The sequence below is a fragment of the Platalea leucorodia genome (genome assembly GCF_965183815.1).
Source record: "Platalea leucorodia genome assembly, chromosome: 9".
Taxonomy (NCBI): domain Eukaryota; kingdom Metazoa; phylum Chordata; class Aves; order Pelecaniformes; family Threskiornithidae; genus Platalea; species Platalea leucorodia.
In genome coordinates this window covers 30,365,079-30,380,134 of record NC_138831.1, presented here as the reverse complement: position 1 = coordinate 30,380,134, position 15,056 = coordinate 30,365,079, and the positions used below count along the sequence as shown (strand labels likewise).

The window sequence follows — 15,056 nt, the reverse complement described above, 5'->3', positions numbered from 1 at the left end:
AGGAGGACCCTGGGGATACAGGGGCTGCCGGTCCAGCCCACCCGGGAGCCCTAAATCTCCAGGTGGCTTTGGGCAGGGGAGGGGGGCACTGCATAGGCAAGTGGGGGCAGGCGAAATGCCTGAGCATTCCTGGGGATCCCTGACTTTGAGTGCTCATTTGGACCACTTAACGGTGGCCACAGTGCTGAAGGGGACCTGATGGCACCAGTCCCCACCGAACCATCAGTGGCTCCTCCGTGGGCAGCACCAATCACCACGAGGCTGTTTGCCATAGCTCTCTGCGCACGAGGGAGGATGAGGAGTGGGTTGGGCTGAGTCAGGCTGGGGATGAAGCTGCCCAAATCCCCCAGGGCTAGGCGGGCTGAGACACTGGAGCGGAGGCTCGGAAAAAACTCCGTGGCTGATGCCAGGGGAATTTAAGGAGTCTCCACCCACTTGGAAAAAAACTGCCTCGCTCTTTCTCTGCATGCTTGCTGTGTGTTTCATAAAGCAGATTGCACCAAGCCCCGGGGAGGGTTGCACAACAGGTAGGATGCCCTCGGCAGGGAGGGACGGCAGGCGCTCACCTGGGCAGTGCGAAACCAGAGAGGGGAGCGGAGAACCGGAGCCAGTGCAGCTTTCCACTGTATACTCCAGTACAGCAGACATAAACCAAATAAGTGCCTTTTCCGAGGAGCATCATGGTTTTCGTAAGCCATCTCCCTCGTGTCGCCGCTCCTTGCCAGGCCTGCTTTAAGCCCAGTGAGCTGCCGAGCGACATTTGGAGGTAATGGACCAAATTCTGGGCTCTTGCTCAAGTTTTCCCCAGCCTGGAGTCCTAAAAACTTAAATAGAAATTATCTGAGGAAGAGCAGAGGAAAAACTGAGTGCTGAGCTCAGGATGGGACCCAACAATAATACCCTGCATTGCTGCAGCTGGGAGGCTCATCACAGGGCACATCCCACTCTCACAACACGGATGGGAAGCTGAATTGAGCCCCCGGGGGGGACCACAGAGGATGCGTCACGCTTGCACCCCTCTCATCCAGGGTAAAATCCATCCCTGGTGTCAATGCACGATCCCTCCTCAAACCAGCACCCTGGGACAGTCCCACCCCAAGGCTCCAGCAGAGCCAGGATGTTTGCTTGGACCACGCCAGTTTTCCTGGCTGTGTTTATGGTGCCAAATGTTTGCCGAGTGGTAAATCACACCTGCCCTGCTCCAGCTGGCGGGTGCCAGCACATCCCACCAGGCACTCACAGCCATCGGGGTGCAGGCAGGCACCCCCCACCCATGTGTGCCCCAGCCCCAACCTGCCCCACGGTGCGGGCGAGATGGGGCACGGCGGAGGCAGCCCCAGCACCTCCCAGCCCTCTTGGCCCGAGGCAGCCTGTGCTGATGGGTGCCAAGCCTGCGTACCACTGCCTCCTTCCCTGCTGCAACCTCCCCGCCTCCAAAACCCTCCTCCTGCCCCATCCGGAGGGGGAAAAAATAATGTTTCCTTCTGCTCAGAGGCGAATCACATCCTCTCCCCTCTGTAAAACAGGGACAGTGTGACCAGGCTGCCCACGCCATGGCTCAGAGCTTGCCATGGAGGATCTTGCCAGGGCGGTGCTGCTCCCGAAAGGTTGGGACAACCTCTCCCCACAGAGCAGAGGGAGTGCCATCGCCTCCCTCCCTCTTCCAGATTAACCCCAGCCCCGTGCCTTCCCTGTCACATTCAAACAAGCACATTTATTATCTTTGCTAAGTACATACCCCCCAGCAAGGGATGGAGGTTTGCAGGGAAGCCAGGGCATCCACTGACGGCCCCTTTTGAAGCATCCGTCATGTTTTCCTTTTGAATGATTTTCACCTCGCGCCCAGGGATTAAATAGAAAGAACGTGGCCTATTTTGTAAGGAGCATTGAAAGCAAAGCAGGTTATTTTTAAGGCTTGCGGTTGTATTCCCGCTGCTGGGAAACATCCACTTCCCAGGGTCAGGGGAGGACAGGCAGTAACCTGGAAAACGCCAGCATAGATTGCGGTTCTCCAGGGCCAAGCTCTGCTGGCAGGGTTTAGATCCTGAGCAAAGCTTCTGGCTCCGCTTGGGTTATTCAGGGTTTGCAGCAGGATGGCTGGGGCAGGATCAGGCCCAGCCTTGGTGCTGCCCACTGCCAGCAACCCACCTGGGGAAGGGCTGAGGGTCCAGGGGCACTCCTGCCCAGCCATGGAGAAGACTTAAACCACAGCCTAAACAATTTCAAAAGTTTCCTGGCCAGACCCTTTGGCTTCCCTGCATCAGGAGCCGGCACAGCATCTGCCTTCCTTGGAGCCCTGCGGGCTCTGTGCCCGGCCAGGGCATGGCACCGAAGCTGCCTGCTCATGCGGAGGTGCAGCCTCCCCTCCTCATCCCAGTTTGGGCCAGAACCACTCTGATCTGGGAGGTTTTGGGGGTGACAGGAGCTAGGCTGCACCCTTCCCTGCCAAGATGGTTATAAAGCTTGCAGAGATTTAGGGAAGATGCTCACAGCTGCTCTGCCAGATGTGCTGTTCCCTCCCCCAAGCCAGGCCAGATGTACACAGCTGGCTGACAAGAGCCAGCCATGCCCATGAACTCACATGCCCTATCTCGGGGAGCCGCTGCCCGGTCTCCCCCCAGCATCTCCCCACCTTGTCCCACACCTACAGCTGCTGGTGTTTCCCCAGGCTGGGCACACCCTGGGCATCTCACACCTACATCCCTCCTCTGCCTTCCACCCGTGGTTTTAGAATAGGAAAAGCCACCCAGAGCAAGACTGCTGTCCCCGTGGAGCCCCTGCCCCAGGACATGGCCAGGGCCATTTCTTCTGCAGCACCACCAGCCAAGCCCCCTGGCTCACCCCAACCCTGCAGGCAGGGAACCTGCACCCACAGTGGGGTGCACATCTCCCCCCAGTCCTGCTGTGGGTGAGGGGGTCACTGGTGGGTGCTGGTACCAGGGAGGCATTGTTGTGCCCAGCCTGTGAGTGCAGAGAAATGCAGGGTGGGGGTGGAGTGGGGACATCAGGCATGGGAGCACCAGGAAAGGCAGAAGAGGGGCTGTAAGAAGGTGCCGAGGGCACTTGGATCAACAGCTCATCAAGACCCCCATGTATCTACATGCAGCTTCTGAGGACACCCCGATCAGGCAATAAAAGGTAGGTCAAGATGAGAGCCAGCCCGCAGCCAGGCTAAAGCAAAGCTTCAGGTCACTAAGGGAAACCATGGGGTAGCAGAAAGCAGGGCAGGAGCCAGAAGACACCCAGGTACAGGGACAAAGGACAGTGAGGAAGTTGCAGTGACTCACGGAGGTGTGACAGGACGGAGATGGCAGACCATACCTGCCACCACCTCCTCAATGGTAGGAAGAAGCATATCAAAAGCAAGGACATCAGCAAGTAGAGCAACCCAGGTGCGAGGATGACTCAATAGTTGGTGTCCCTTGTCCTCTGTGCCACCTCCAGACACCCTGAGGAGACCACCTGGGTAAAAGCCTGACCACCAGATTACACAGGCGGTCACACAGGGGCTCACAAGTGACAAAAATGCCAATGAGTTTCACTTCTATTTTGTTCTTAATTAAGAAGTCACCCTTGCTTTCTACAAGCCCCAGAAGCAGGGAGTTTCTCCTCCTCTGCAGCTGGATCCCAGGCAGGATGCAGCCTGGGCTGGATCAGTTGGGAAGTCCCTCCAGCCCTGCTGGGATTTCAGCCCAGGGCTGGGGTTAATGTCCTGATTTGAGCTCAGAACAGCCGAGGCAGGAGGAGCAGCTCTGTTGCATGGCTCAGGGAGAAGGCTGGTGCCCAAGCAGGCATGGCAGGGCCAGGCTGTCCCCAGCTGCAAGGAAGGGGCACGTTTAAATGATGCCCTGCTGCAGAGTCCAGCCTGGAAGCAGCAAGGAGAAGGGAGTAAGAGCAATTTTCCTCCGCTATTTCTTCGGCAGACCCACAGCACCTTTAAAGCAGCCAGGAAACCTCCTCTTGGGTTACCCAACACCCCCCAGCAGCCTGGCCCTGTCCTGTGCTGTGCTGGCCATGGGTTGAAGCACTGCAGCAAGGCAAAGCTTCCCCAGGCCACACGTAACTGCCTTGGGAAGAGAGAAGGAGACCATAACCCCGTGGCCATCTCCCAGGCATCGCATCTGCGGCAGAGTGGATCCAACACCTTTCCTGGGTTAATGATGATACCAGCACCATGGTACCAGCTCAGGGAGAGCCAGCACTCGGCAGGAGCTGGAGACACCAGGGCTCAGAGGTGGGGATGGACACAGAGCAGGAGGGGAGTCTGTCACAGCTCCGGTGACATGAACCAGTTTCCAGGCACCTATTCAAATGCAAACAAATAATAGGCCAAGCAGGTTTCTTTCAGCAGCCACCCAGGGCAGATAGGATCATTTGGCTTTGAAACCCTACCCGCAAGCTTTCGCCATGCAAATGCAGGGCTTCAACAAATGAGGGACTTTACTCCCAGCCACACTTCAGGCCAGCACATCCAAGCCCTGCACAGGAGACTGGGACCCATGCAAGCATCACGCCCCCAGCCTCCAAACTCCTCCGCTGCTGTGGACCACCACAGGCTGCAGGACCTTGTGACAACGTCCACATTGCTCCTGGGGACAGAGGCGCAATGAGCACATGAACCCCCCAAGCTCACGCAGGCACCCCCACTCTGTTTTTTGGGGGGCAAAGCATGGTCCCAGGGCTCCTGCCTTCCTGTCCCCATCCCAGCCCCAGGAGATGCTCTGGATTTTGCTGGGAGCCAGGAGACACGTGCTGGGGTGCCCTCAGGGGGCACAGGTCATGCTCCCTGATGGCAGGCGATCAAGCAAGGTCTCCAGGAGACCCTACCTAGGAGCGCAGGAGGACACCTATTTCTCCCAAGGCAGGTGAAGGACCTGACCAGGGGTAGCCAGGTCCTCCTAGGAGCTGCCCCATGCAGGAAACTTGGAGCCAGACCTCAGGGTGACTGCTGCATATGTGATAAGGCTCAGCACCTCCACTCGGCTCCAAGCCGAGCCCAGCATCCCAAGATGCCGGGAGCCCGCCCTCCCTGCTACGTGCCTGCCTGATTTCAGCAGGCCATGCCCACAGCCTGCAGAACAGGCTCAGCTGCCAGCCAGCCCAGCAGGACAGGACAGAGCCTAGGGGGAAGAGCAGGCTGCAGGCACATCACCCCAGGAGCACTTCCCAGGAGGTGGGGACAACAAATCCATGCAGGGACAGGGCTGTCCCCAGCAGTCTGGCATCCCCCACCACCTTGCCCACCCGAGATAAAACTTCCCAGGCCTTGGCAAGCAGAGGAAGGGATGGAGAGATGAGGACCTAGACACCAAAAAGCATCCCCCAGGCAGCTGCTGTCTGCCATGGCTCTACAGCCTGGCTGTTGATTTAAATTCAAGCCAGATTGAGCCTAACCTCCATTTCCACACCCAGCAACTCCAAGGCAGACAGACAATGACGGAGGGACAATCACATCCCAGAGCCTGGGCTCTCCACCCCTCCTGCAAAAACAACACACCCAGAGACACAGCTCCTCGGCAGTGCAGGACCTACCTCCCCAGGCTCAGCACCTTCCCAGGGACTGGAGTGATTATCCGTCCTGGCACAGGGTCTGCCCCAAGCATCACCCCAGCTCTGGCTGCGGGGGACAGACCAGCCCCTTTGCAGAGCACTAGGGCTGCAGCGTTCAGCAGTAAGGGAATGAGGAGGGCTGGCAAACTCCAGCTGCGACTAAAGGTGGTTCCCAGCTCATTCCCCTGGCACAGGCACTGCTGACACCCCACCCCCCCATAATTACCCTGAGCTGGGAGCAGGAGGGAGCATTTATAGCCGCAGCCAAGGGAACCAGCTGGTGCTCATTGCCTTGCCTGGAGGAGCCGAGTCAGGGTCACGCTTCGGAAATATTTGAGAAGTGCAGCGATTAAAAGATTTGAGCTGGCAGTCTGAGCTGTCTCCTTCTGCCCCTGGTTCATTGCCACCCCGTGCCGGTGCCCTCCCACGTGCGTCTGCCTGGTCTTGCTGCTTCCACGCAGGCACACGCTCATCCACCTCCCAGCACAGCGGGGCTGAGTCTGGATGGGACCTCACAGCCATTTCGGGCAGCAAAATCTCGCTCGGCTCCATTCCCTGCATACGCAGCCCCAGAGCTGCCGCCAGCCCTGACGAGCAGGCGTGACTCTGCTCCCTGCTCCCTGCTGCCAGCTGTGCCTCCAACACGCTTGCTAAGCACGCCGGCAGCGTAGCGTGCCTGGCAGGCCTGATCCTGCCCGGCTGCGCTGCCAGGAGCTGCACCCCATGCTCCCCTTTGCCATGGGGAGGAGCCGGGTCAGGCCACTGGGCTGCTTTGGTGTCCGATCCCGAATTATTGAGCCCTTAGGGGTGGGGGGGTATCTGTGCAGCTGATGAGCCTTCGATCAGCAGATCCGCTTGTCCCAGCTGCTGGGGCAGGAGGCACCCAGCACATCCTCAGCCTCCAGCCGCTTGGCTGGTCCCTGTGGGCCCCCGACTGCTTCTGCCCCCAGGAAGGGGTCCTCCCGCCCCAGAACATCCAGCCCTAGGCTGGGCTTGGGGGGCACGCTGAGGGTGGCAGAGGACGGGTTTGGCTGTGGAGGTGGCTCATCCCCCCGAGCTGAGCCTTGCTGGTCTGGGGGATACCTAGGGATGGGTTGGATCCAAATTGTCCCTACTGCCTGCTGGCCCAGCCTGCATATAAACCCCAGTCACCCAGAGGTCAAACCAAGGACGTCAGATTTTCTTTCCATGGTGGGGAGAAGCCCAAAGGGAAGAAGCAAGACAAGCTCTCCTGGAAGCCTCCCACCAGAGCGGAGGCAGCGACAGGCCCTCCCGTGCCGGCTGCGGTGCTCCCCGGGGAGGATGCACCGGCCGCTGCTGCCGCCTCCCCACCCGGCCATAGTGCTGGCGGGGCTCACGGCGGTGCCTCGGCCTTGGCTTTCCCACGCGAGAACAGCCTTGGGAAGTGGGAGGAGGAAGCGGACCTGCCCCATGTTCCCGACGTTTCCTCTCGGCCCCGCACACGCTCTGGGTTTTTTTTCTTGCTGCGACCCTGAGCAGGAGCAGGGAACGGCCTGTGTCCTGGATAAGGGCAGCAACCGAAACCACTGGGGCACAGGGAGCACTGCCTGCACCCCCAGCCCCCCTACTGCCACCCTGCACCCCAGGGGTGCCCACATGGCAGCGGGAGCACTGGGGCAGCCGCCGGGATGCCCGGAGCTGGGTCCACCATCCAAATCTCAGTGCTTTCGCAGGATGCCATTGGAGGCACGGGGGCAGCAGGAGGATGCTTGAGCCCCCTGCCCAGCTGAGGCAGACCCCGAAACGCCCACCCGTGGGCAGGGAGGGCCCCAGCCACCCGCTGCCAGGCAGCGGAGGGAAAAGGCAGGAATGTTAATGGGAAGCAGGTTTTTCCAGCTGATGGGTTTGCTGTGCCGAGCCAGCCCTGGGAGCGTGGTCCAGACACGGGGGTACACAGTGGGGTGGCTGGTGGGGCAGGGAGACCTTTGTGGGTGCCAAAGGACCACAGAGAGCACAGGTCCACACTTGGAGAAACTGAGGCACAGCCTTCAGAGGGGGTGCATGCAGCCCGCAGGGACCCTGTCCTGTGCCCAGCCCCATGCCAGGACACTGGAGCAGAGGATGACCTCCCCGGGGTGCTGGGACATCTCCCTGCTCCAGTTGCACGCCCTGAGAGCAGAAAGCGGCTCTCTGCAGCGTTCAGCCTTCGCCGAGGGTGTGACCACCCTGGCTTTGGGGCCCAAATCTGCAAGTGTTTATCAGGGTGGCTCTGAGGAGGATCAACGCCTTTGCTGGGGCTGCACGTGCCCTCCCGATACCACTATTGCCTCTCCCACCCTCCCAGGCCCTCGTCCCCCATCCCACATCCAGACCCTCCAAAATCTGTCTTTGGGACATCCCAGGGACCGTGCTGCGATGAGGGATCCCAGGCAGGACATCCCCGCACTGAGCCGGGTCCGGGGCACCTGGGATGCCGCAGCTGGGTGCCAGCACGGCTCTGGAGGCTGTTTGCGGTGCCGGAGGCTGGCTGCCCGCCCGGGGACAGCAGTGGCAGGCTCAAACCCAGTGCCCATTGTGCTGCTGGGGGAGAGCAGGCAGCAGCAGGGCTGGCAGGGGGAAGGGACATGCCGTCCTGCACAGCATCTGGCCTCAACGTGGGGCCAAGGCAACTGCGGTCATCCAGTGCACAGCCAGCAGGGCCCGGGACAAGGCATTAACCCCTGCGGGGTTAGCACGGGGGTTAGCCACCCTATTCCCACAGCTGCTGCTGCCAGAGGGGCTGGGGCGGGATGGGGCCAGGGTGGGATGGGGCCAGGGTGGGATGGGACCAAGGTAGGATGTGGCCAGGGTGGGATGGGGCTGGGGTGGGATAGGGTTGGGATGGGATGGGGCCAGGGTGGGATGGGGCCATGGTAGGATGGGGCTGGGATAGGATGGGAATGGCGTGGGATGGTGCCAAGGTAGGATGCAGCCAGGGTAGGATGGGGCTGGGGTGAGATGGGGCTAAGATAGGATGGGGCTGGGGTAGGATAGGGTTGGGATGGGGTTGGAATGGGGCTGGAGTGGGATGGGGCCATGGTGAAGGGGACCACCCCAGCTGCACGATGCAGGAAGAAACGCGTCCTGCCTGGAGGGAGGCTGTGCGATGACGCCAGGTGGATTTCAGCGTGCTTGTCCCCGAAGGCTAGGGCCAGGGAGGGCTCTGGGAGGACGGAGCGCAACCCGTCGCATTCCCAGCGCCGCTGTTATTTTAACAATACCCCGCTGGCCTGCATGGCGGGGCTAATTTTAACCCTGGAGTCATGCCAAGCCGGCCCTAACTTTCCTCACTGTGATTTATCCCAGCCATTTCCCTTTGAAAACAAGGCCCCCGTGCCAGCCGCGCTGTTTCCCCAGGCAGCGGCACACTGCCATGGGTCCTGCCCCACTGGGCAGGGCAAAGCGGGACAGGATTTGCCCCTCAGTGGGTTGTTTGGAGAGTGGGAGGGCAGACGGTGTGGGCCCCCCCGCCGGCGCTCAGCCCCCCACTGCCCGCAGCATGGGGATTTTCGGAAGCTGGCTGGAAGCCAGGGGATGCTCGGATGCAGAGCCTTCCCCAGGATCCTGGAGCAGCTCAGTTTTCCACAGACATCTCTGGGAAGGAGGTGGGTGGTTTTTTGTACTGACATTTTTATTGAAAACGCTGTGGGGCGCTTTATTTTTTGCCTTTTTCTTTTTTTCCTCCCTTTTCCTAGTCAACAGCCATGCCCGAGAAAGAGATTTCCCTTCGCCTCTGTGCGTCTATTTAAAAACTGATTGGTAAAAATGCTGCAGGAACGTTTGCGAAAAATGGAAAATATTGAAAATATCTCGTGACAAAAAAAAAAATCCTCTTCCAAATAAAGATATTTTTCTTCTCTTTTTTCCATCAGAAAAGCTTTTAGTGTGCAAAATGTCAACTGCTTTGATTTCTTCTCCCAGCAGGCTGGGATGCACCCACCTCTCTGCTCCAGGAGGATGTTTTTTCGGAAAGCTAAAAATCACTGGGCAGAGATACCGGCACCGTTACCTCCACGTCCATCTCTCTTGTGACCCACCCCATGTCCCCGCCAGACCCACGGCAGGGTGGGACATCCCCAGGGAAAGAGGTGGCACGGCCAGGCCGTCGGTGAGCCCTTCCCTGCAGGACCACAGCTTGCCTGCCTGGGAAGGGGAAAGAAAGCCTGAAGGTATTTGGTCACTAGCGTCATGAGTTCCCATTCATTCTCAGCCCATCACAAACAGAGGAGGTCTGCAAGGCTGCAGATAGAGAAGTGCATGATTTCGGCGGGGCAGCAAGCAGAGGCGTTAGAGGTTGTCGTACATGCGTAACGTCTTCTCCAGCTGCTGGCTGACACGCTGGTAGAAGACGATCTGCTGCTTTAAGTAGGACTGCATCATCCTCTTGAAGTCGGCCACGCGCCGCTCGTGGAAGTGGTTCATCTCAGCTTGCAGGGCGAAGCCCACCACTCGGCAGCGCTTGCGGATCCCGTCCGCCTCCTCCTGGTCCATCCGGCCCTCGTCGCTCATCCGCTGGCTCTCCTTCACCTTCGCGAAGGCACCTGGCAAGGCAGGGGGAAGGGTGAGAGGCTGATGGATCTGTGCGTCCCTCTGTCCTCCTCCCTCTGGCACAGGCATCCACGGGCAGCACCGGCAGGTCCCATTGCCCTCCGTGCCGGGGCACCAGCCTGGCCCCACAGCCAGCGGTGCAGAGCTGCCCCACGTTAATAAGGGAGGGATCCATGCACTCCCAGGCTGTCATCTCCCGCTGCCCATCAATCCCCATCCTTCTCCTCCAGGCAGGGAAAGACCAGGAGCCTTTTCCCTCCGGACTCTGACCTCCCCAACTCCTTTTCTGCCCCATCCCTGGGCAGTCAGCCTCATATTTAGAGAGAGGTTTGGGAGTCTGGACTGCTGGAGGGGTGCGACTCAAGGCTTGGGGTGCGAAGCTAACATGGGCCAGCGTGTGCCATCATAGCCAAGCACCCTGGCCAAGCGTGCCCTGCAAATGTTTGATGTCACCCTGTGGATGGGGGTCAGGAGCAGCCCTGGGAGACCCTAGCCCGGGAGGCAGTGAATTGGGGTGCGGGAAGGGCATGCAGTGCCGTCTGGAGCTCGGCTGGGAAAGCATCTCCCTCTCCCAGAGGCAGCTGATGCTCTGACACCAGTTTTTCCCCCTCCTTCCATTTATTTTTATAGCTCGGTTTCGAAAGAATCCTGCCTGGCTCCAGCCCTGCATTCCTCCCCCCTCATTAGCACAGAGGCTGTTTGCCTGAAAACAGGATCTGGCCCGCAGCTCGCCAGCCTTTTTTCTCCTTCTCCCTGCCCCTTGCTGGGAGCGCCCAACCCGGGGTTATGGTGCTCCCGCCGCACCAGCCCTGCTCCCAGTGGAGAGGAGGAGGAGGAGGAGGAGGAGGAGGAAGAAGCAAAGGTTGGAGGCCAAATCCTGCCTTCCGCTCTGCCCACGCGGCCTCGCTTCCGGACGGGATCCAGTCCCTCTTCACCCGCTGCAGTAAACAACGCGGGGAGGGAAAGGCAAGGAAGCAGCCAGGGCTGGATTGCACCCTCCCCTTCCCCCTTCGCCTTCCCAGCCTCCCCCAGGGATGCGGAGCGATGCACCGACACCCCTGGATGCTCGCACACGGACAGCCCTGGCTTCACCCCGGGGAAAACTCCCTGCTCCCCAAAATCTGGGGACACCGGCGCAGGCGTCCCTTCCCCACTGCAGGCAGCCAGGCCAGGAGTGCATGGACTTTGGCCCTGCTCCCCGTCTGCGTCACACCCCGCTGCCTGGGTGCAAAGGGACACCAAGCCCTGCCTGCCCGCTGCCGTCCCCAGAAAGGGCAGATCAGACACCTCCCGCCCCCTCTCCTCCTTCCTGACCCCCCCAAATACCCAGGGGACCTGCAAGCACAAGGGGATAAGGGGATGCAGGGAGCCTGGGTGCCCTGGGGGTGCTAAACCTGCTTGGCCTGGGCTCGGAGGGGCAGGGATGTACTCTTGAAGAGTTTGACCCTGGTTGTCCCCAGAAGTTCCAGCATGTCCCCCCTGGCCAGAGGAGCGCAGTCAGACTGGTGGGAAGAAGGGACACATCCCTATCCCACCTGCCCTGCACACCCCCCGCAGGCCCTCCAACCAACCCAAGGCCACGTCCCAGCCGTATCCCAGCCCCAGGGGAGCAAGCTCAAGCATCCCCGATGGCCACCCAACCGCTGCCTCAGACAGGAAGGAAGGATGAGGAGGGACAAGCAGTGGTGGGTGGGGATGCGATGCAGTCCCTCACTGATGAGGTGCTGGGCAGGCCATGCTGGAGCCAACAGCAATGGTGCTGGCTCCTGCTCATGGCTCAGGGGGAGCGACGCCGGCGCTGAGCCCCCTGGCCAGCGCTTTGGGCAGCAGTTACGGAGTCTATGGCATCACTTGAGGCAAAACCTGACCCTGGACCCAACAGCCCCAGCAGCCTCTCCCAGGCTGGGGTGACCAGGGAGCCGTGCCAGCAGGGACCATGCTGCCTCCCTGGGAGCCACAGGCAATGGTCCTCATCCTCATCCCCATCCTCATCCCCATCGCTGCACAGCACAGGATTTCCTCATTGCATCCCCATCCCGCTTCCCGTGCTGCTCCCACCCATGTGGGGCCATCACGCAGGAGAGGTCATCACCAGGGGAGAAGAAGCCACCCTTACCTTTCTGGAGGTGGATGATGTCCGGGAAGTTGGAGAGGAGCCCTTGGTACAAAGAGAGAGTGTCCAGCATGAGGAACAGGTCGTTCTTGGGCTGCTCGGCAAACATCTCCCCCACGGTCTCGTAAGTCTTGCCCGTGTGGGAGATGGCATTGTTGAGGGCGTCCGAGCTGTAGGGGGGATCCATGTGGAAGGAGTGGCTGATGGCTTGGAAAGCATTGCCCAGCTTCTGGAACTCCTTCCGGAAGCCCCCCACATGCTTGCGCACCAGCTCCGAGGCCACGTTGGTCAGCTGTAGGACACTGTCGTCCATCTTCTTGCTGAAGGCCTTGAAGGCGTCCACGCGGTCCTCCACGTCCTGCAGGTCCTGGTGCTCCGTGGGGATCTGGATGGTGAGGAGGAAGCTGGCGCCCACCATCTCATCCTTCTCTGCCCGGCGTTTGCCCAGCTTCCACTGCTTCTCGTCGCGGCAGCAGAGGAAGTGCTGGAAGCCCTCGTACTGGGAGAGGACGGGGTGGCTGGTCATATGGTCCATCCAGAGGATCAGCCGCCGCTTGCGCTTCTCGATGAAGTCCTCCTCAAAGCGCCCAGTGGCCTGCTTCTCAGGCAGATGGGGCACGGAGATGACCGTGAACTTGTGTAGGAGGCGGTTGTAGAGCCAGTCAAAGTGCTTGTACCGCCGGTAGACGGGTGAGTTGATGTTGCTGGGGGTCAGCTTGTAGGAGATGTAGCTCTTGATGCCCTTGAACTTGGTTTGCTTGGTCGGGTCCTCCACAGAGCAGATGAAGGGGTGGGGGTTCGCCCTCCACTGGGGACCTTTGGAGCCCATCTCAATGCAGTACACCTCGGCTATCTTGGACATCAGGGGCACATCGCCCAGGATGAAGGCTTCCACCCCCGAGCGGACGAAGCAGGAGAAGCGGTTGAGGTTCCTCCCCACCACACTGCCCCTCTTGGAGGAGCTCATGCTGTCCTGCCTCTCCAGTGCCGGCTTGGGATGGTAACCGGCGTGCTGGTGGTGGCCATATGCCGCTGGGTACTGCAGGCTGGGTGAAGGGTGCCCGTTGGTGCCCGGTGCGCTCCGGGGCTCCTCCATCACTGTGCAGGCATCATCCCAGTCATCCCAGTCATCATCATCGTCGTCCTCAAAACTGCCCTGGTAGGAGATGCCAGGGTTGGGGGGGGCTGTGTAGAAAGAGGAGTCGTGCCCTGGGGAGCCGGCCGGGCTGCCGGAGTAGTCCGTGTAGTTGGAGCCCGACCGGGAGCGGAGGATTTCGACGTAGGAGGCAGGGAAGAGGCCGGTCTCCCCGCGGCTGTTTTGGCCCTGTAACCACCCGTCCAGGGAGTTCTCGCTGAAGATGATGAGCTCCTCATTCTCCTGGATGCTGATCTCCTCTTTGTTTTCGCTCTGGAAGTTGTAAAGCGCTCTGGCTTTCAACGCCATGGCCAGTCCCGGGAGGGGACACACACGGCGTAACGCAATCCCCGCGGCCAAAAGAAAAACAACCCCCCAGCGATCTGTAAGCTCACTCGGCACCAGGGCCGCTCCGCACGGTGGGAAAAGGCTTGGCCGGTTTCTCAGGGAAACAAAAAAAGGTGGAGAAGAAATCCCCTACGAGGCGACGCCGAGGTCCGCATGTCCAAGTAACCCCCGCGATCCCAGCGCCCCAGTTAAAAACAACATTCCCCGGTCAAGCGAGCAGCATTTCCCTCGCTCCTACGGGATGTAAACCCCGTCCGGCCCAAGAGCCGGGCTCTGCCATGTCCACGCAGGTTTTATCTCGCTGGGACGCTGATCCCGCAGTTTCACTTTCCAGGAGGAAAAGATCCGGCTGCCAGCAAGGAAATAAATCCAAAACGACTTTTCTCGGGGTTCCTGTGGATAAAGCACCCCGATGTCCTCCCGCCAGCGGCTGCCGGTCGGTGGGTGCCGGGAAAGCGCCGGGAACTGACCCCACACCCAGCCCAACCTCCCGGTGATCCCGGCCCGGGGATTTTGCAATTCCTTTCCGGGCCGACTTTCCCGGTATTTGGTGGCGGGTTTTTGTTGTTGTTCTGGTTTTTTGTTTGTTTTTTTTTTTTTCCCTGAAATCCGCCAATCTCACGCAAGACGGGGGGAAAGGGCCCCGCGGGCCGGGCAGCACCGGGGCCGGGGCCGGGGCCGGGGCCGGGGGCAGCCCCCGCCGCCACGGGGGGGCCGACGGCTGCCGGTGCCGGTGCGGGCGGCGGCGGGAGGAGGGAGCCCGGCCCGCCGCGCCGCCGCTGCCGGGGCCGGGGAACCGAGCGCAGCCGCGGCCCGGCCGGGACGGCGCCTCCCGTCCCTCCGCGGACCCGGCGGGCCGCCCTCACCGCATGGCCGGGCAGGGGGCCGGGGGGGCCGCCGCTCGCTGCCGCCGCCCGGGCTGGGGGCCCCGGGGCCGTTCTCGGTAGCGCCGTCCGGTTCCGCCGCCGCTGCGCGAAGTGGGTGCTGCTGCCCGGGGCCGGCGCCGGCGGCGGGGCTGGCCGCCGGCCTCCCGTGACGCGCGGCAGCGCCCAGCTCCGCGGTTCGCGGTCGGGGAGGCGCGGGGAGCGGCGCGGCGGGGCCCACGCCGCCCTCTGCAGGCGGCGGCCCGGGGGGCAGCGGTCCCGCCCGGGGGCACGGCTCCTGGCACAGCCTGCGCCCGCCTCCCTGGCCGGGAACGGGCCCGGGCGTCCGCGCCCGGGGGGGTGCCCGCCCGGGGGGTCCCCTCCAGCCCTGCTCGGGCCGCTCCCCGCCGCCCCTGCCCGCCGTTGTGCCCCCCGCCCCTGCCCTCTATGTCCCCTCCAGCCCCGCCCGCGGTGGGCCCCGCGTCCCTGCCCGGGGCGG

The 15,056-nt window shown here is 61.4% G+C and overlaps 1 protein-coding gene across 1 annotated transcript; it reads right to left on the bottom strand.

Moving 5' to 3' along the window:
- Positions 1–9,287: 9,287 nt before the first annotated feature.
- On the bottom strand, positions 9,288–14,534 carry SNX33 (sorting nexin 33). Its single transcript, XM_082321716.1, has 2 exons — positions 12,215–14,534; positions 9,288–10,091 (listed from the first exon to the last, which is right to left on the bottom strand). Exons 1-2 carry the CDS (start codon positions 13,653–13,655, stop codon positions 9,838–9,840), a joined length of 1,695 nt encoding a protein of 564 aa, XP_082177842.1. The 5' UTR covers positions 13,656–14,534; the 3' UTR covers positions 9,288–9,837.
- Positions 14,535–15,056: the final 522 nt, after the last annotated feature.